The following is a 21,866-nucleotide window of genomic DNA, read 5'->3' on the forward strand; positions in this document are numbered from 1 at the left end:
GTCTGTCTGTGGATAAGTGGGGAATATGCAAAAAATACTAGCCCAGTGTTCACCTTCTTTATCACCTCACTTTCACTATCATTGCCAGATACAGCTTCTGACAATAGTGGATGTCTGTGCACTCTGAGAGCTCCCCTAGTTCATTGCCGTACTCCTGGTAGTTTCTTTCTTTGGAGCACATCCTAAATGCTTAAAGTGGTAGTAGCCTAATCTGCTGTTCAATCTGATTATGACAATGGTCACAATGTTAGAATCAAATTGTAGATAGAATGACTCTTGAATCCAGACAGCCGTCATCATCAGTATAGGATTTGTACAAATATGTTTGGACAACCATTTTGATAGGGTCATCCTCTATGATCAGAGATGATACCCTAAACATCAGACAGAGCACAATCCATCATACTCCATTTTTTACTGGCCACAGCTTGGACTCTAACCAAATAGATACTGTAAATGTGTTAGCTTCCCTGCTATGTTCTGTCCTGTCCTAAGTATTTTTTTTCTCTTTTTTTTATCAAAAGCAGGTCATTCTCTCTTTTTACCTATCTAAAGTCACGCCCTGTGTTACCACAGCCCTATGTCCCCTCAGCATCAGAGCCAGTCTTTATTCCATAAGAATTATGATCATGTTTGACAATAGTTCTCTTTTCAAAACAAAACATTCAAGTTATCTGTCTGGAATATTTTACCTTTAAGAATTGTATGACACTCAAACGTGAATAAATAATACCCACCATAATTATATTTAATTTAAAAGTTAATTATGCTGTAAATAAACAAATTAATAAATAAATACATGTTTTGGTAATCACAGTTAATTTTTATTTTGCTTACCTTATTTGAGTCATTTTGTTTGAAAATGTCAATTTTGCCTAAAATACATACTGTAGACTACAGCATGTATGAAGTTCTATCATTAGATAATTGAAGCAGCATAATCTATAACAAATCCCCCTCAAAAGTGAAGTTCAACAAGAGTGATATGCTTATCATGCACTAAGCATGTTCACAAAAAGTAAAAAGAAAAGTCCGCTGCAACCAAAAGTTTTTGCTCCCAATTATTATGGCGTAGGTAGATGGAGAGTTGGCCCAAGCTATGCATATGGAGTCCACATTTATGAATGGGAAATGTTGATTTTGTTAACTGAAAACATTACACACTGTCCCTTTAACGGTTATCTGATGTTAACTGATGTCCCAACATGTTCTCTACAAGCCTACCAAATACAACAATACATTCCCGTACCTAGAAGGTGCTACGATTTGTACTCAATCCGCCCCACCATAACAATCATTCACCTTTCCCATGCCCTCATTCAATTGCCGGATACACATCTTCCACCTCATTCTGCACTTTCTAAAAAATGCACACTAAGCCAACACCTCTTGCAAAAAATATGGAATCACCACTTGGAGGATGTTCATCCAGCTGTTTTATTCTGTAGAAAAGAAAACCCTTTACAGGCATTTTGTTTTCGAACCTCAAATTGCATAAAAAGCAAAAGGACATGGTAATTCTGACTTGTCTTTAATTCAGAGTTTTGAGAGGTGACTCAAGCCCCACAAACAGTCAAAGATCACAACCGTCAATGATAGAGTCTAAAATACTTTTTCACTATATGAATGAAGGACAAACACACTACACTAAAATAACATATTAAAACAAACAAAACAAAAAATGCAAAATGATATTTAAGGGATTCTTCCCAACCAAGTCTCAGTCAGTTTCTGAAATGTATGAAAATAACATTAACAAATAATACAGTGAGGATGTAGTATCCTAAAATGTTGCACATTAACAGATAACATACATACTTGTTCTGAATTAAAGCAATAAAACAAAATACAACCTTGAATATTCAATACTGTATGTTATAACAGCAAATAGTGTAAAGAAGAAAACATCATTTGCAATGCATGTTTCATCTCCATCTGGCCACCTTGCCCTTCCTCGCCACATCTGTGAGTAGATCACACAATTGCACACCTTTCAGCTAGTTCTCATTTATTTGCTGAAATGAGGCTCAATATACAGTATGTGTTTATGGAGCACAAATAAATCTATAAGTCTGAGTGCCAGCTTTTTCAATAATTGGAGTCCAGGACTTATGTGATTATGTGACACAGAGATCAATTTGCCACTCATATTGCACCGTCAATAAACCCTGTAAACCAAGAGACGGACATCTCTTCATCAAATTAACAAATCATGATCATTGTGCCTTTAACAAAAGCAAAAACAATTCATGACCCAACACATTTTTTCAGTATAGAGTTTGATATTAGATAGTGATGAGTGTTCATTTTTCTGCCTCAAGACCAGAACAGAATTACGAATTATGCATTGCACTAAGAAAGTAGCCAGCAGACTGTCATTCGACGAGAGATGTTTAGGCAGTAAACATTTTAGGAGTCAAAGTCTGGACCTAAACAAATGGGAGTCAAATCTAACAGAAATGTAGTGGCAGAACATGGAAAAAAAATAGTCATGGGAGAAATAGTGCGTTAGTTAGTTGTTTCGTTTGGAACAGTTCCGAACAGCAAGTTGCAAATGGATTGTCCCTTGAAGTTTTAATACTTACTACCATAATTTCCCAACTATTAGCTGTGGTTTATACACTGATTTTGCAAAATTCCTTCTGCTATGAGGTTAATACATGGAGACAAATAATATGGTATGAACATGGTTTTGTTTTTTTAACTTGCATACAACATTGTTCTGCAATTTATAGACAATGTGGCTTGTACACAGGGAATTACTGTTGTCAGCTCTTTCAGACCATGAGTACCCAGTTCAAATTCCCAAGATGGCAGCGTCCATTAACAGCCAATGAGAGCTGTAAGTGTTTATCAGCAATTCTGTCTTATTGGTGTTCATCACATCAGTTAGAGAAACAACAGTGTCCAATAGTGACCTTTGCCTGTTAGTGTAAAATACTGTGTGATGCTACGTTATGAACTGACATAGCTATATCTGGTAACAATTGCTCGTAACAGTTGTTATGACATTGTTGTAACAATTGCTCACAACACATTTTTTTCCCACGGATGACGTCATTCTCAGTTTCCTTAGTTTCCTTTTGCGAGGCAAATGTAACGCAGCAAATGCCGCTGACAACACAGAGCTGAATTTGTTTTGAGATGACTTTCTTCTCCATTACTCATCAACAGCTACAGAAAAAGGTTCAAACAGTCGTTTCCGTTGGGCTCAAACCAGTTATTGGAAGGAGGTTTACATAGATTTTCACATTTAATGTAGGATCTTTTGCTTTGGATAAAGGGTTAAGGGAAAGAGAGGGGCATTTATTATAAATCCCTCACAGTGGTTTGCTAATAAAAAAATGTGACTAGATCCTTCCATGTCAATCTAAGGCACTTGCTTATGTTGGTCTGGGACAGCAGTTGCTGGTTTTCTCAAACCTTTATCCATCCCATCTCCTACAGCATGATTCTACACGATTGATAGTTTCTGTACCTTTAATTTGAGACATACCTTTAGCTTCTTATGGTAACAAGAAAACTGCCATTAATCTGCCTAAGGTGTACAGAATTAAATTACTACCATCATCGCATTAGTGTTCCCTAATATTGATGTTATCTTAACTCGTTCTGTATTGCATTAGAGTTCCCATTATTAGCAAACGATCCGGAACTAGGAAAAAAAAAGTGATAAATGCAAGTGAGGTCTGTAAAACCCACTATGAACACTATTCCCTGGGCATCATAAATCCAGTGTGCTGGTTCAATACTTTCAGAAGTTATTTGCGAACAGCAATATAGCTATAATATAACTGGGTTAAGAGACGTCAATGTTCGTAGCCCTAGCTGCAATTTCTTATGGAATAGTAATTTGGTGTAGTGTTATTACTTAAAATGCTAAAAAATACAGAATAAAGTAACATGAAGTATTCTCCCTGTATTCCACTGCCGGCGAATATGCTCCCAATACCATTGTCGAGTATTCCATGGAGTGATCATAAACCACCTTAAAACAGTTCCTTTTTACAGACCCATTAGTTAAAGAGAAAGAATTTGTGAGCAGCGATAGAATGTTGGGCGTATGACAACTTCGTCATAGGCGACTTCCAAAGCAACAATGTAAAGGTGGACAGAGAGCTGTGTCAAATAGAAGAAATGTCTTTCACAGCACCATCGATCAGCAAATCCTGTTAGAGCTATGGGTGGGAAAGGATAAGAATCTGGAGTGGTGGTAGTGCAGTTGGTCAGTGCTGCAAGTAGTGATCACAAAATCATGAAGAGGAGGATGACAACAAAAATAACTGCCAACAGAACACCGATTGCACACCATTGACGTCGATCTGCAACAGAAAAGGAAGACAGAAAAAAAAGATGGCAGAGATGATGATCAATGATCATCCTGTAAGCATTTCAAGAGAGACGAGTAAAACTTCTTGAGCATATCTTGTAACTCTCCAAGACAAGAGTAAAATATGTTGTGAATTCACTAGGGGTTGCACAGAGTGTTCAAGCAGTGACATCAATGCTTGAAGTTTTACATTGCGCAGGAGTGCTCATTAATCCTACGCTCACATTAGCTACAAAAGACAGCAACAACTCCACCAACTTGCCATTGAGTGGGGAGGTGCTTCACGGGTTATTGATGGCTACCGATTTCTACGTGCTAGGTGGTTGACTGATAGCTCGTACATGACTTCAGATATGGTTTTTTTGGTTACAAAACCTGGCTTTTTATATTTAAAAGTGCATATTTCTCACTTGGCCTTGCAAAATATAAGGCAACAAATCCTGAATTTGTTAGTATGGAAATACTGCCTTCGATGAGTTAGCTCCGCCATCTTGGATAAAATTTTAACTAGGATAAAAACTTTTAAGCAAGGAACATCACTTTGTCTTCACTCCGACTGGCAGTTGCTTTATCGCTTTATCACATTATTGACTTCTTGTCTATTTTGGCCCCACCTTACTTGTGGCAGTGGCAAGCTCGTTTCTTTCAAAACTATCAGAAAATGATTTGTTGTCAGCCATCTGACACATGAAACTGCATTGTTACTCACCACTATTCATGTGGGAGACCTTAGCCAACTTTTTCATGACATTGTCCAGTCTGGAGTGGGTGGTGTCCATTTCGTGGGAGAAGTCGTCCAGCATCCTTTAAAACAGATCGGAAATGATGCAACAGAATGGTACTGAGCTGCTATACATACAATCACGCTAAAACTAATCTCAACTGACAAAACAGCACAACATTCAAGATTGTGTCTTTTGTCAGTCACTGTAAACTACAGTATTTAAAGTATACCTAAATATACAGATATAAGGCAGTCAGTATTGTGTATGCCTCGTCCAAGTGTCTTGGATCAATCAGTTCATAAGACATCAAAATCAAAGTTATAGTCTATTTAGACTCTGTGCAGTAGCCTGGGTGTTCCCATGCTGCCTTCCGCGCGATTTGATTCACACTGCTAAGGCAGCCTGGAAACTACCGCCCTAATTTTTGCCTCAGATAGGGGACCAATCACAGAACAGAAAAGCAAGAAAGCAAGACGATGATGAGCTATGCACAGATGCATTTGATAGACATCCCTGGCACCCAATAAACAGATCTGGGCATTTTTTCAAATACGAGAATAACATTTGGTTCCCAGACCACATCTCATTGAGAAGTGGTGGCACTAGCCAGGCTACTCTGGCAGCACAATTAGAGAAAGTATAATCATTTAGGCGTCCTGTCTAGAAATCTAGACTTAAGACCAAACCATTCTCAGAAGCATCCTCCTACTGTAACTGTTCAAAAGTATTTCCTGTCACAAATTCTGAATCTGTCTTAATTATTTTACCATGTGAATTTTAAGTTTTCTTTTTATCATGTTCTTTACTTTACTTTGATTAATGCCCTTTTATGCTTCTATTATCATCATTATTGTTTGTTTGTGTTTATGAAAAAACACATTGAATGACCTCTGTGTATGAAATGCGCTATATTAAATAAATTTGACCTCTGTGTATGAAATGCATGACTTGACTTGACTTGACTTGACTGTCAGATCTGCTCTGAAATGTATTAGGTTTGTCTTTTTTCCAGCGAACATCATGAAAATATTTGTATGCTTGAGGTCATCTGTCTTGTACTTGATTGTAAGAAAATCTAGTATACAAATTAAAAAACAGTAGCTACCAGAGGGGCGTGGATTGGTCTGACAGCTTCAGTGTGATGGTGGCATACATTTTTTAATGTACTTCTGGATGTATTATCATTTTACTTTCTCTCTTGGATAAGTTAGATCATATTAAGTGCTAATTCTTTTTCACTTGACAAAAAGAAATGCATGTTGCACTGACATGGATGAACAATAAACACAAACATCTGAACAAATAATGGGCAATGCGGTAATCCCTTTGTAGTTGCACTGCATGGATATCTACTACATCACCTCCCATATCATCTGATATGGAGATACCACATCATTAGTTTGCCTTTTCCTACAGGCCAAGTGATCAGCTGACCTTCTGGTTGCCATCCATTTTCTGACAAACTGACAAACCTGATAGGCTTTCAAGATATATTATAAACATATTATACAAATCTTAAATTTTGACATATATCTCACCCCCGCAATCTTCCAGTTGGACATGCATAAATATGTGGTGTGTGCCCTACAGAAATGAATGTGACCTTTCTGCTCCACGTCTGCATCAGGAACTGACCTGACCTGACTTGATCTGAATCTAAGCATGCGCAGTAGCCTGTGTGTGCACTTGTGACAGTTTCAGAGCAATTTAACAGAGAAGGAGGGGTGTGAATTTTGACGCACAGTGTGCCAATCGTGCTCTTAGGGTTAACATATAGAGTTGATAGCCATACTGTATCATTAATCACTATACAGTGTATAGATTCAAGTGTGTGAGGAAGGGATAGTTACTTACACTGCCTGTTCATCCAACTCCTGGCCAATCCTCTGAGACATGTTCTTGAGAACACCAATGGTCCCAGATACAAGCTCTAGTTGCTCATCCTGCTTCTCAGATATGAACTGAAAACCACAGAGGACCATCACAGTATCACACAAACATTATGCATTACAGGTATGCGCACACACACACATTCATAGTTTACATCAATATTTCTACAGCATAGTATATTTAATCATACCTGGCAAACATAATACACAAGCAAGGACAAGAGCATGTACTGTAGTCATACCACCCACACCAGGTTTCAGATATCTATATTGACATCTTTAATTAAATTAGATGTAAAAAGAAGGGTCTAGATCAAAGTATTTTCTATGTTGAGTTAAAATGTCCCATGATGACCATATAAAAATGCAACATTCACTGGACATACTTGCTGCTGGGTGTGCTGCTCCTCAATAAACTGAGAGTTGGCTGTATGCAGCTCCCGATCCAGACAAGTGTACTTGTCATCTCCAGGCTGCCAGATTGGGCCCTGGGAACCGCTTCCGCCAACTAAAGTCTTTGTAAAAATAGATAAGACAAATATAGTCGGGATATTTTCAAACCATGATTTTATATAAATATAATTCAATTATTCATGATCTATTGTCACAAAATAACCAAATGTAATGTCTTTGCAGATTCTCTTCATTATTTCATTGCTCATGCTCATCACGTGCGCTTCCAAGAGCCCATCACTGTGCTTGTTGCTCAGAACCCATTTCTTTATTTTACCAGAACACCATAAGCTGTTAGCTTATAAGGTTAGGATAGTTTATCTGGCTTTGGTTTTGATACAGTGTGTTAAACTCTGTAGCACAATACACATATAGACAACAGTAGACATGACACATATTGCTATGCAATTAAAACATACACCATATACAGTATACTACATAGGTATATGGATGGTAGACAGCAGTAAGTGAACAAAGGGCTACAGTGAGGTGTCCAGCAACGCTTACTTGACAAAAAGGAGCTGACAGAGGCATGCAGTATGCAAAATGTTGGAGATCTTTGCTTGTTTTACAGTCTGTTGAGTGTACAGAGTGGTTTGTCTATGATTTAGTGTCAAAGCGAGAGCAGATGGGGAATACACCAGTGAATCTTGCATGCAATGAAAATGTACATACCTGACGATTTTTCTTTTCAGTCATTGCCTGAGCCATTGGACTGGCCATATAATCTTTCATGTCCTGAAACATATCCATAGAATTGTATTAGTAAACAAAGAAGCAAACGACATATTCGGTAGTCTTTAGCATACATTATTCCTAGGACTCTTCTAGACTACCAGTTATTTTATGTGTGCACAGAATGAAAAGCAGAATTTCCATTAGCAAGTTTCTCCCTAGGATTTTTCCTGCAGGCATATTACTACTAGTAGTTAACAATTCATCAAGATATCAACTATCATTTTACAATCATAATACAGTAGGTGCCATTAATAAATGCCTTATCTACTATACACTGTCAGATTACGTTACACTGACCTTGACTGTCTGTCTGGTGCTTGTGATGAATGCTTTACGTTTTCCAAGTTCCACGGCATCTAAGTTAAACTTCTTTGGGTTGGACTCAACGATACCTGCACAAAATGTTAAGGCCCAAACACATCATCTCTATCAAAACATATTTTATCCACTGGAATGGGCAGAATAGAAGGTTTACAGAAGACTGTGATGTTTGTATTGAAGGATACTGATAGTCTCATCCAGGTCCTCCAGGTCCCACTCAATGGATCTCAGGCTGTTCCTCAATTCATTGGTTGTCCAGTCTACCTCCTCTGAGGAGGAGCTACCAGGGTTCTGAAGTAGCTCACTCCACCTTTGGTGCAGACTTTGGGCAGTGTTCACTGCCTTCTGTACCTCCCTGTAGGAGAAAAAAAAGGCAATGTAAAAGTGCTAACTAATACAGATTTTACAATTGTTAACAAAATCATCCTTTTAGTTTCTAGATATTTCACTTCAACTCTAACTAGCCTGGAACTCACAACAAGTGTGTTGTTTTTGTTCAGTAAAGTTCAAGGATTTATCAGTAATGACATTTCTTGTGCTCAAGAGCCAACTCAACTTTACAGAATACATGAAATAGTAGTAATAAAATAAGGTGTGTGTGTGTATGGGGGGCGGATGTTTATAGATTGAGCAGATTTCATGATGTTTCCTTAAATGGTAGTGCTCCACCACGTTCAAAATGTATTGGGACTGAACTGAAACTTCAATTTCAATATCTGTTAGAAAAGTCGCAATTTAAGATATAGTCCCTAAATAATTCATTTTTTTTAAATAATTGATATTTTTTCCCCTTTTTATTAAACTTTATCAGGGATGGCAATAATTGTGAAGGGTGCTGTACACACATAAGAACAAAAGCATTTGTTGTTTGTCAAATGTAGTAGATATGGTAGCTGGCTATACACCAGATGGGAGTGGATTGGGGAAAAACGGCAGAAGTGAACACTGACTGAAGTTGACTTGTTACAAACAAATGCCCATATGGTTAATCATCATCAACAAGTAACGGCAAGCCCACAAGCTCTGCACACAATTGGTGTATGTGCAGGGTTGACATTCAACTGCATTTGCATTAAATCAGGTTGTTTTAGTTAATATTATGCTGCATGGTGTTTCATAGGTTCATTCTCAATATTCCAAATATTCCTATTAATTGATTGTTCAAAACAGCACCAAACCTCACCAGTAGCTTACTCAGGGTCTAAGTATCCTGGATTTTATTACAGAAGACTGTTAAGAACACTTAAGTTCTATAAACTATGCAAGCTTTGTACTACTTTATCAATGGAAAATACAGACTCTATGGCTTATTTGATGTGTTTTCATGCAGAAAAAGAGTGTGAGGTCAATTTCCGACAGTTACACTTTAATGGGATGCATGTGAACTCGATAAACATTCAAGCTCATCATAACGAGCAGGCATTTTACCATATTTACTGCAGATGTGACAATCATGATCCTACTTCTGTGCAAAAAAGAAGTCTGCACGAACATATATGGTCTTGACGTGTCCATAATACATTTGCAATGTTAACATTTACTGTATCTAAACAATACATTACAACATCTATCTAGACACAAGATCACGAAACCAGTTCTTCCACAGATTTAAGATTTGTTTACATGTTTGTGTTGACATGTAACACAAAAGACACTGTATGCATGGTCAGAAGATGTGCTACCAAGAGCACCAACTCAGACATCTCCAGAATAACCGATTAAAGCAATGCCCACTGGCTGTTGGCTACAGCATTACATGTGGCAATGTAGGAGCCTAACATTGGCGATGTTAGACCCATCGAGGTAATTTTCTTGACTTTATTGATCTCATGTTTAGAAGAGGTGAGGCTATCCCTCTAACAGCCATCAAGATGATGCGTTGTTGCATTTGTGGAAACGATCCATCTCTGTGAATAGGCTTCTATCCCGAGTTATCGTGGCAAGATAGCCTATGCGTAAGGTTGAAGTAAACTTGTAGCCTACTGTAGGCTACATCTGAGCGTGGTAAGTGTTTGACAGCACGTTTGTTGTCTCTGAGCTGTCGTACCCCATCTAACATTAGGGATTGCAGGGACTCAGATGATAATACAGAGATCAGCCGAGTGATAGTTAACGTTAACAGTCGCACCCACGTAATTAAAAGAAACAGTGACCATGTGCAGATAGAAACAGTGCAGATATGATCAGTTAGACCTAACGTTACACTTGGATAAATGGATCACTAAGTTAATGTGATAATAATCTTTTTGTTGGTATAGCTAGTCGCAATTAATGGCTAACTTCAACGTTAACAGTATCAACAGACGAATGAAAACATTTCCTACCCTTTCACGACGAAAAATGGATCTTCCATAGACATGTTGTAAGTAGTGGCAGACCCTTTTATGTTGAAACCTTAAATGCTCACACCTGCCCGACTACAACCTTCACAGCAAAAAAAAGAAAGAAAACACAACTATAAGATGTTTACATGTGATACTGATCCTATTACTCCTTTTTTGAACACCTTAGCCCATCAGTGCTGCGCATCCGGTTCATGAGTTCGCTTTTAATATGGCAATTTTCTTTTATTTTGAGCTTTATTTACAGCATGTCAAAAATGTACTTCAGCATGTTAAATTGAAAAACAGATATTTTTCGAACTTTATTAGGTAACGTTAGTAGGCTAGTGTTTAAAAAAGTAGAGCACTGAAGGTTCAACCCGGATGTGGAAAGGTGTTAGCGAATGTGGCTAAACCTTAGCCTAAATTTCAAAATTAAAGTCCGGCAAAACAGCGTTTGCAGGGGACATAAACAAAGGCAGGGGGGAACCATAGACCTAAAAGAAAGGGGAGAACCCCCACTCTAGTTGTAGTTTCCGTTCTGGATCCACGTTCTAGTTCCACGTGAGAGCGCTCGCGAGTGAGTGCAGAATTACTAGACTACCCCTCACAATGTTGTCAGGTATTTTTTTTATATTTTATATATATATAAAAATAAAAAATAAAAAATAAAAACATTTTTTTTCTTTCTTTCTTTCTTTCTTTCTTTGTATTTTTTTAATTTAAAAAAAAAATGTTGGGGGGGGGGGGGGGTATACACATGTTGGATTGAGTCAGACGGACCAGTAAATTGCAGTACATTGGTAAATTGGTGTCTTTTCTGGGCCCTAGCCAGTGGACCTGACTACACTTCCCAGTTGATATAGTATTTTATTTTTTAACATGCATATATATTTTTACCTGGTTGTAAATTGTTGTGATTGTGCTTAATTTAAATCTACCAGTATTATGATATGGTATGATGGAAGTATCTCAAGTCACATGCCAAGTCACATAAGGAAGATATTGACCTTTAGACAACATATCAAGTGAGTTGGCATGCACTGAGATACTTCCATCATACCATATCATTGACAATCATTTGTTCTATAATGTACTTCCATTGAAACGCATTGATTTTGACTTGACTTGATTTCCTCATTTCTGAGGTGAAATTAAGTAATATCTAATATTCCCTTTGCATAGGCTTTTGGTATCCAATATAGAAGCAAAATGTAGCAATTATTTTGAAGCTGACTGTACCTATTGTTCAGATTTAGTTTTCTAGAAATATATGCAAATTATTGCATATTTAAGTAAAACTGGTCTCATTTGCATATCTAAACGTCACATTTCAGAAAACTTGCAATACAAAAAATCTTTGCCTTAATGTGAGTAAACAACTGTGAAAGTTTCAATTTGATATCTATAGTTTAAAATTTTACCCATTTCACCAGTAGTAAATCCCAATGGCAAAATGCATTGGAAATTGCTACCTTTGACATTGAAAAAAAGTATGTTCCACTAAATATAAATGGGTAGATTTTTTATATGTTAATTATATATACCTAGGGATCACAAAAACCTTGGAATGATTACTATTGCAATTAGTTATGGGTCAAACGCTAGATTGACTGGCCTACTATGCCATATCTAAAAAACACGAGTGACACAATTTTGGCATCCACGTGTGCCTGTTGGCGGATAAAACCAATGCCAGATTTCATGGCTCTGGATAAAACTAACCACAACGTGCACGAATTAGGCTTCAAAATGTGCAAAGTCCTGTGTTTTCTGATAGCCTAAGCGATACGACATCTTCGCAGTAGGCTATGGCGTGGCGTGACATGCGGGAAGCAGGAAGACACGACAACCAGCACGACAGTTGGGCGTGTGATATGCTTCGGCGGAAACTGGTGGGGGAGTGGTAGCAGACGCCTACCTCGTCCCAAAGGACCACTTCAACAGGAGGAGCATAATTAATCGCGTTACTAAGGAAACCGCGTACAGCGGGATGTACAAGGATGCAGCCAACCACTGAAAAAGTCATCGGGAGAGGAGGGATCGTGGGTATAAAACACAGGGAGAACACAGCTTGCAGACCACGGAGCTGACACTCTGCCACTGTCTCGTCTTACCGGGACACTTCAATGAAAGTTCGTCTGTTGTGCTACGAAGTTCACCAGCTTTACCTCCTCCGCGATGCTCCATCACATGACACAAACGCTCGTAACTAACAGGTAGGATAACGTTAATGCACGGGATATGCTATTCTCATTTGGTCAGATTTGGTCAATGTATGTACTCTATGCGAATTAATATTTCAGTGAAAATAATTAGGCTGTCATTTGATTTCTGTTTCAGCGGTTACCCCGGAGAGCGCGTCGGCACAAATTCCAATCGCATGCGTAACGCACCTTACGAAGTTGAAATCAGAAACGGTAGGTAGGCCTATTGGTATAGGGTTATGTTTCTGTTGTCTACATCAGAATGCAACAGTATTCAACACAAAGTAGGCTACAAAGTAGGCTATCTTATCATAATTTACTGTAAATAAATGTGTTTGATGGAGCACATCATAGATTAATTGTGTCACATGCCATTTTAAAGTTTAAGGTAGCCTAGGCCTAATATTTAACCATGAGCCTGGTGTGAGTGCAACTTTTATTCTAGCCTAAATTCATTAATCTGTTCATGACCAAAATTAAGTCTGAAAAAAGATTATGGAATACCAGGCAGTTTTTGAGCCATGTAGTTCTGGTAGCCTACTTTCATGACAAGTAACATTATTTAATTAGGAGCAATTTGTCTCAAATTCAGTCAGAACATTTGATTGCATTACTCAAAAAGTTGCCATCTTGACCTTTTCAATTTCTGTTTTTTTTTCTAACAGGTTCTCAACCAAAGATTGTCCGTCGGATCTTCACAAACAGCCGTGAGCGCTGGCGTCAGCAGAATGTGAATGGAGCATTTGCTGAACTCCGCAAGATTATTCCCACACACCCTCCTGACAAGAAACTTAGTAAGAATGAGATTCTTCGCCTTTCGATGAAATACATTAACTTCCTTGCCAATTTGGCGAGTGATCAGAAGGGGTTGATGTTAGAAAGGGTTGATGGCAATGTACCTAAAGATAAAGAAACAGACCTTGGCAAGATGAGAGAGAAGCTGCAGGACATGCTGTCTCCCAATTCCAGTTGTGGGAGCTTGCTGGATGGAGAGAGCAGTCCCGAGAGCTTCTCCGAGGATGTGGATTTGGAGACGTGGTCCACGTCGCAGGGACCCACCCAACATTGCACTATAGACAATTATATAATCTAGTGCAAAGAAGGAGTAGAAATGAGAAACAAACAAAAACATGTCTTATGACAGAATATAAGTTTCCTGCAATGCAGTCATGGTCAGTAACTGACTTAGTAACCCTTTGAGAACTGTATTTTCAATGCATTTACAGGAGCTATGTACTGTAGGCCTACTTTTGCTGCTATGAAATGTCATTTTCAAGTACAGTTCAGACTAGGGGTGTAAAATTATAGTCCAGTATGGATGATAATTGTGATATTTACAAAAAAAAACAGTGTTCGATATTGTGTTAATAAAAATATGTTCATATTGTATATATTTTTTTGTATCAGTTCATCTGATTACAGTTTCACTATCCACTCTGTCTATACACTTTCTTGTATTTTGAGAGATGAGATACAAAATAAACAAGTTTTGCCAGATATTTTTATTGTTGTTGTTGTTGTTATTGGTATTATTATTTGTGTGCTATTGTATTGCTAAAATAGAATGCATGAATATTTATATGAGAATGAGAGACCTGAAGCATGAACACATCAACTTTTTTGGAACTTAGCTTATATGCCGTCTAGCATATTTAGAAAAGCACTCCGAGAGCAGACCTCCGCCAAGCGAAAACATAATCGCCTCCTGGATCCAGATGGTGATACGGATCACTTCCAAAATGTAATGGTTTCTTCCTTGGGTCATTTCAGACCTTTCCTGAAAATTTAATCGAAATCCATCCATGGCTTCTTGAGTTATCTTGCTACCAGACAAACAAACAAATAAACAAATCCCGATGAAAACATAACCTCCTTGGCCGAGGTAATAATAAGGGACTCTTCTCAGTGCTTCTCTGTACTCAGTCTGACATTGTTAGTGCATAATTCTGTAAGGGTTACATAGCCTACCTACCTAGCCATACCTTTACATAGCTGCCTTTTAGAAGGATATGTATACTTGGTATATCATGCTTATGGAGCATGCATTTGGTATGTGCAATCCATCAAAATATCAAAAAGCTAATTGTCATTACTGTGCATAAAATAAAATAAATTAGTTAAGTAATCTATTTAAAGGTTAAGTGACTGGTATTTAGAGACATTGTTGACATTTAGCATCATCTCATATCTCTCTCGTAAATGTCTCATGAATAGTAACACTATAGGTGCTCGGAATTACCCAATACTCTTTAAACATGGGAACCAACTGATTTGTGGTGGAGTATGGTGAGAATGCAGAATGTCACTGGTTGTTTTCAATTTATGGATGATTTGGATCCAAATGATAAGCATCAAAGCCCATTTATGGCCTGCAGCTCCCAAAGGGATGGGAAGACGGGGCAAGACAAGAAGAGACTCACTGGTTCCCAGCTTATCATCCAAAACCCAATTCCACGAGGACACAAAACCAATAGCTTCTGCCAGCCCACTTAATCCCTCCTCCCCTACATCTCATCTCATCTCAAACCACTTAACTCACATTTCATCCTCACCCTACATAGATACTGTATACGTTCATGTTTGCATGTTGTGTTTGTGTGTGTGCACTGTGCATCGTATAGGCTACTGCTTACCACAAAAAGTATTCTCTTTGGACACAGTCATGACCCACTGTTTTTGGATGAAGGCCTATTTTGTTCCAAAAATATTCAACTGATGATTTTCATATGGTCTAAGGTCCAGGATAATGTTCCAGGACACTGAAAATGTATTTTGCCTATTAAATCACCTATTTCATTTCCCTCAAGATTCCAAAGTATTTTTATGATCCCAGTTTTGTTATGGCAAAAGCCAGTTGCAGACAGATACAAAGAGAAAATAAATTGTCACTCACAGATAGAGATAATGAAATGATGATGGAGAGACAAATCAATTAAGGGTCCTCTCTGACTGAGGTGGATGAGTTGTGAGGTATCATCAGGAGTCTGTGGGGCTCCAGAGAACCAGGACAGGATCTGGTTCTCACCCTGTCCACTCGGTAGTGGAGGGAACTCCCAGAGGAGCCTCACGGGCACTATCAGCACTTTCATCACCACCAGGGCCCCTTTCATGGGGATGCATTGATGAGGGGGCGGGACAGAGAGGGCTGGTTGAAAGGAGTTGTTAATTTACTAGGCGCTCTGGTTAGTTTTAGTTCAGATACACTCAGATCCATATACTCCTTTGCCAATGCATGCCTTGAGAGTTATTCAGGAGGGTTTGTCTCATGACCTTGTAGGGAGTGGCATTGACCTCTTTATTAATCAGCCTTTAATTTTCACTTCCACAAAGTCTCCCATCGTCCCTCAACACATTTTATTCAGAGAATGTCTACTTCTGCTTCAAAGCCTGTTCAGCATTAATGGGGCAAAGAATACAAGTAATCTTTAATCTAACTTTGGAGATATACAGTACGTTTGTTTGGGGAAATGTACTCCCAGGAAAGCGAGTCTGCTGTCAGTTTTTATGTAATAATTATAACATGTTTCAAATCTACAAACATTATAATACAAATTCTAGCATTATAGCATGTCATCACTGAGAGCTAAACACAAAGTCACTTGCTGAAAACATCTCTTATTATGACCAGGTTTGGTTAAACAGTGACATGGAGTCAGGCAATCTGTACGGCTTTGAGTAAATCAATACCTATCTGAGGAAATATTAAATGCTTCTATGCTGACATGACACTTGATTAAACCAAACCAAAAACCATTGCAAAGTCAAGCTTAAATTCAACAACATGATACAAATGTTCTTACATCTCAACTTCCAGGTCACTCAGACTGTGTTGGAACCTTAATTTGGTGATTAAAGGAATCTATATGTTAGATCATATTGTCTACATGAACTAATATTTATTTAATAACATGATTTAATAACATTGTATGTCCTTGCCCTCATATGGCTGATTTCAGATGGTTGTAACAACGGTTGAACATAGTTTCAAACAATGGTGTGGCAGTGCTTTGAAGGTTCTACATTTCAAGTCAGACTAAACTGCAATGATTTTTATTATTATGATTAAAGCAGACTCCTATCTATCATGTTAAGAGGCTCAGAAAATATATATTTTTCGAGACTTGAATGAGAAGTTTGAAATCAGTATCAGACAGTTATGTTGTGTGATTCAATGTCAGGACATATTTATGCTTTACTATGATGAATGTGATGAACTGCTGCCTCAAACATATTTACTAGCAAATTGGTGCACTTTTATCATAGAGGTCCATGAAAGTGCAAGCACTAGCATGTATAAGGAAATGCCTCATTAGAGTATTGGAACAGAAAGTCAAATAATCCACGGTCTAAATATTTCCTATTTAGTTAATCATTCACAGGCATGGAACAATCGCTGTGCTCTGTGGACAGATTTTCACATGAGTAACTAATATTTGAGAGGCGAGGGCAAAAATACACACTCTGAGAAAGCTCAAAGACATAATCTATTTACAGTAAACCATTGCTATAGAATACTGCTTTTGATTCTCAACAATGAGGAGGGTATTTCTTATATTTTCCGGGTTCCTGGTAATATTGGGTGTGGTTTCAGCTCAAACAGGTAAGTCTGCTGATATACCTGATATTATAAATTCTTTATCATTTCATTGTCTGACACTCAAAATATGACCATATATGTTACTTTAGATAGTCTATATGCTGCGTGTTTTATTGGCATTTATCAAACACATTTATGCAAACCACACCAAATATAGTGTTCCAATGATTTTTCATGAGCACATGAATTATTGCCTAACTTATGTTATTGGTTTAGTATAGAGTTCTGATGTGATACTGTTCTGAGGTACATGGGGACAATATCAAACAACAAAAGAACACATATTTCCCAACATAAAGATATCATGATCAAATATTCTTTCTATATTATTTTCCACAGGATTAGGCTTCATTTGGTGCTGCACTTACATCACCAAAATATTTTTCAGAAAAAAGTATGGATGCATACAATTCCCTTTGAACATGTATGTGCCATCTCATTTTCAGAGACAACGCACAGAACACTGCCTAACTGGTTGACTGGGATTGTTGCTGTTGTGGTTTTCCTCTTTCTGGTCTTTGTTGCTTTTCTTGTTAACAAAGCCTGGTGCAGTGGGAGCAGGTACAATGATCCTTCAACAGTTATACTTATAGAACTAGAATCCAATCAAATCAATCATTGGTTGGCAAAGGTTGGTTTCTCAATGGTTGCGCTGTGAACAGTATTGGGATGGCGCTGTGCGAGGCAGAGGAAAAGATGTTGCTTGGGTTTGACTGGGGGGGAACAGAACAGAATTTTTGGGGGGCTTTTTTATGCCTTTAATGATAGGGGCAGTGGAAAAGGACAGGAAGTGAATGGGAGAGAGAGAGCGGGGCTGGGATCCGGGAATGACCACAGGACACGATTCGAACCCAGGTCGCCGGTGTACGGAACAGGTGCCCCAGCCAGTTGCGCCACAGATGGAGCCTCTGAATACAAAACGAATTAAAATGGTGGATAGTGTTTTGGAAAACAGCTCTTCTAAGGCTAATTGTTAATAACACAGTGTCTGAATTATTCAGGCATGGGGTGAGATTAGAACCTAGGTAGTTAACCTATATAATATTAGATCTTCAAAAATGTTCAAAAAATGTTCTTGCTTAAGCCCTGTAATATCCTATGCATGATGCTACCAACCAGCATGCTACTAGATATTTTGTCTCTTGTAGATGTTATTGCACACAATAGGCCTCATTCACCAACATCTTCCTGAACTGTTTTCTTAAGAAGGTCATACAAACTCAACACATGTCTGTAAGAACAATTGGTGAATGAGGCCCAATGTTTAGCCCGGGTACCAGCCGAACTTAGCTCCGCCTACAACATTTGAGGTTGGTAAGTTCGGCCTGGCATTGCTCCATTGTGGTGCAACTATGCTCGAATCATAGCTGCTCGGACCAACCAGAGCCATATAGAGATACATGTATCTATATGGCTCTGGGACCAACCAAATTGTCAGGGCGGGCTTTATACGATGATGGACAGATGAGCAACAGTAACGCAATCAACCACATCACTTGGGTTGAATTCAAAGAAACAAAGATTTTGTTTTGATTGGTTGTAGGTTTATCCAATTGAGTGAAGAGACATTCTTTTCCTGGTTCGGGAGAAGCACGCTAATCACATCCCATGGAGCAGTTTCGGACACAAATTCTGATCTGAGCAATATGCAACGTCAGGCTACAGCATTTCAGTAATTTAGGCTAAATACTTGGAAAAGGCAATTAGATTGAAAAAATTGGATATGAAAATCCTTTTTATCAACTCATAATAGGCCTAGCCTTTAACACAAGGGAGACACTGATTCAAAATCTGACATTCATCTTATAAGGAACTGTGCTGGCATGCAGGTGACTTTCCAAACAGACTTTTGTATAATATTCAAAGAAAGTTAATAGGAGCGATAAAAACGTTATTAACTGCTTATCTAAAATTTAAACTAGTGTTTTCTGTGTTGCAAAGATACTTGGCTTTCATGAGTTGTAAGCCTTAATAATCAGTTATTATCAATAATAATTAATAATAGATAATAATCTAGGATATTATTTTTTTTCAAACCCACATATGTTTGTTTTTTTAAAACATATATGTGTTTATCTGTAGAAAATGTGCAATTAAGGTTGTAATGTTTTAAATTCTGATATGCCATGTCTTTGTTTTGGATGATTTTCTAGGCTGGAAAGTAAGGTGGATGCTGGAACCTCAAATGAGTATGGAATGACTAATGGATCCACTTGGTAATCACAATCTAAAATGTTCATGTCTAAAATGCTGTAATCAAAGCAGCATGCTCGCTTTTTCTTAATGAAGAGAGATTTTCAGCTAGGCCTAATCAAAGTAAACTGATCACTACTGAGAACTTTTCATGTTCTTGCATATTATTATTTTTTTCTAATTTATCTAATTCAATGAATACAATATCAACCCATTTTTAGCTTCTCCTTTTAAAGAATTGAAAGTCATTCTTCATCAGATTTTAAAGGGATATTCCGCCATTTTTGGAAATACGCTCATTTTCCACCTCCCCTCGAGCAAAACAATCGATATTTACCTTGTTCCCGTTCATCCAGCCATTCTGTGAGTCTGGCGATACAACTTTTAGCTTCAGCCTAGCATAGATCATTGAATCGGATTAGACCATTAGCTTCTCGCCTGCTAGTTTCATGTTTAAAAGTGACTAAGATTTCTGGTAATTTTCCTATTTAAAACATGTCTCCTCTCAAGTTAGAAAGTGCAATAAGACCAACTGAAAATGAAACCTGGCGTTTTTCTAGGCTGATTTGACATGGAACTACACTCTCATCTGGCGTAATAATCAAGGCAACTTGCAAACGTACCATAGGCGCAGTGATATCGTAAGCAGCATCTGAAAATAGTCCCCATAGACAACAAGCAGTAGTAGTGCCAGTAGTTTGCAAGTTGCCTTGATTATTACGCCAGATGAGAGTGTAGTTCCATGTCAAACCAGCCTAGAAAAACGGCAGGTTTCATTTTCAGTTGGTCTTATTGCACTTTCTAACTTGAGAGGAGACACGTTTTAAATGGGAAAATTACCAGAAATCTTAGTCACTTTCAAACATGAAGCTAGCAGGCGAGAAGCTAATGGTCTAATCCGATTCAATGATCTATGCTAGGCTGAAGCTAAAAGTTGCATCGCCAGACTCACAGAATGGCTGGATGAACGGGAACAAGGTAAATATCGATTGTTTTGTTCGAGGGGAGGTGGAAAAGGAGCGTATTTCCAAAAATGGCGGAATATCCCTTTAACATTAGTGAGATGTTTAATGAATATTTGTGTCTGGATATCTAAATATCTTCTGCTGTCTTACAGGAGTGCTGACAATGCATGTATGAACAATGCAAGTGATGGCACCGAAGACAAAGTTACAGTCATGTGACATGATCCACTCATCTCTGGGGACCTCCATCTGTGTCATTTCTTTAATCTCACTGAAATAAATATAATAAATATAAGCATAATAACTACAGGCTAACCACTACTTTATGTTTTAAAACAATTATTTAAAAAATAAATGCTGTGATGTATTGGTGAATATCACTTAGAATTGACCTTGTAGCACCTTGTCTCCTAGCCTGGATGCCAGACCGAAGTTTAGCCCCGAGTATGACGTCGTCAGGCTACTTGTCTCCACCAATATTTAAGTGAACTCTTTTGTGGTATTTGGACTGATTCCGACAGCCACACTGCAAAAAAGAAAATCTGACCAAATGTTATTAATGTCATACCAAGACCTAAAAAAAAAATTCCAAAAAAAAAAATCCATTTGGTGTTTTAGTATGAAGAGACTTACTGTCTCGAAAGATAATTTTGACTTAATTCAAGAAGACTTTTGACTGATTTTAAGGAGTCTGAGTAGAATTTTGATTATGTCAACGTTAGCCTAGAATGGCCTCGTAGGCCTACCTAACTTTGTATAAATATTTATATATATATTCTGAAAATAGATGTTATGAGTCGATTTTAACCCCATTTTAAATATGCACAACTCATTGTTGCAGCCACACAATTTAACATTTAATAGTAGGCCTATATGTCCATCACTGCTGTGACTTGGTACAGAGTTAGTATTGCCTGGTAGGCCTACCAACACAGGTGTATTTGGTATCTATCTATCTATATATTCTGAAATGTTACAATGATTCCATTTCACCCAGCTTTTAAATAGCCTATGCACAACTTACTGTTGAGGTTTAACACAATGGCAGACCTATGTGATTAGATTTAGTAGGCTATGACCTGGTACCTACAAAGGGAAATCTGGTATAGGCTAAATCTATATTCTTG

General features: G+C 37.9%; 3 protein-coding genes across 3 annotated transcripts; 2 read left to right on the plus strand and 1 right to left on the minus strand.

Moving 5' to 3' along the window:
- Positions 1–1,418: 1,418 nt before the first annotated feature.
- stx6 (syntaxin 6) lies at positions 1,419–11,149 on the minus strand. Its single transcript, XM_062556188.1, has 8 exons — positions 10,781–11,149; positions 8,642–8,811; positions 8,433–8,527; positions 8,073–8,135; positions 7,331–7,459; positions 6,910–7,016; positions 5,040–5,134; positions 1,419–4,322 (listed from the first exon to the last, which is right to left on the minus strand). Exons 1-8 carry the CDS (start codon positions 10,813–10,815, stop codon positions 4,246–4,248), a joined length of 771 nt encoding a protein of 256 aa, XP_062412172.1. The 5' UTR covers positions 10,816–11,149; the 3' UTR covers positions 1,419–4,245.
- A 1,717-nt stretch (positions 11,150–12,866) lies between these two features.
- On the plus strand, positions 12,867–14,263 carry tal1 (T-cell acute lymphocytic leukemia 1). Its single transcript, XM_062557087.1, has 3 exons — positions 12,867–12,996; positions 13,121–13,197; positions 13,650–14,263. The coding sequence occupies exons 1-3, from the start codon at positions 12,959–12,961 to the stop codon at positions 14,075–14,077; spliced, it is 543 nt and encodes a 180-aa protein (XP_062413071.1). The 5' UTR covers positions 12,867–12,958; the 3' UTR covers positions 14,078–14,263.
- Positions 14,264–17,379: 3,116 nt separating this feature from the next.
- Positions 17,380–21,551, plus strand: pdzk1ip1 (PDZK1 interacting protein 1). The gene is made up of 4 exons (XM_062556443.1): positions 17,380–17,584; positions 18,028–18,142; positions 19,735–19,797; positions 20,892–21,551. The coding sequence occupies exons 1-4, from the start codon at positions 17,518–17,520 to the stop codon at positions 20,956–20,958; spliced, it is 312 nt and encodes a 103-aa protein (XP_062412427.1). The 5' UTR covers positions 17,380–17,517; the 3' UTR covers positions 20,959–21,551.
- Positions 21,552–21,866: the final 315 nt, after the last annotated feature.

The sequence above is a fragment of the Sardina pilchardus genome, chromosome 15 (genome assembly GCF_963854185.1).
Source record: "Sardina pilchardus chromosome 15, fSarPil1.1, whole genome shotgun sequence".
NCBI classification, from domain to species: domain Eukaryota; kingdom Metazoa; phylum Chordata; class Actinopteri; order Clupeiformes; family Clupeidae; genus Sardina; species Sardina pilchardus.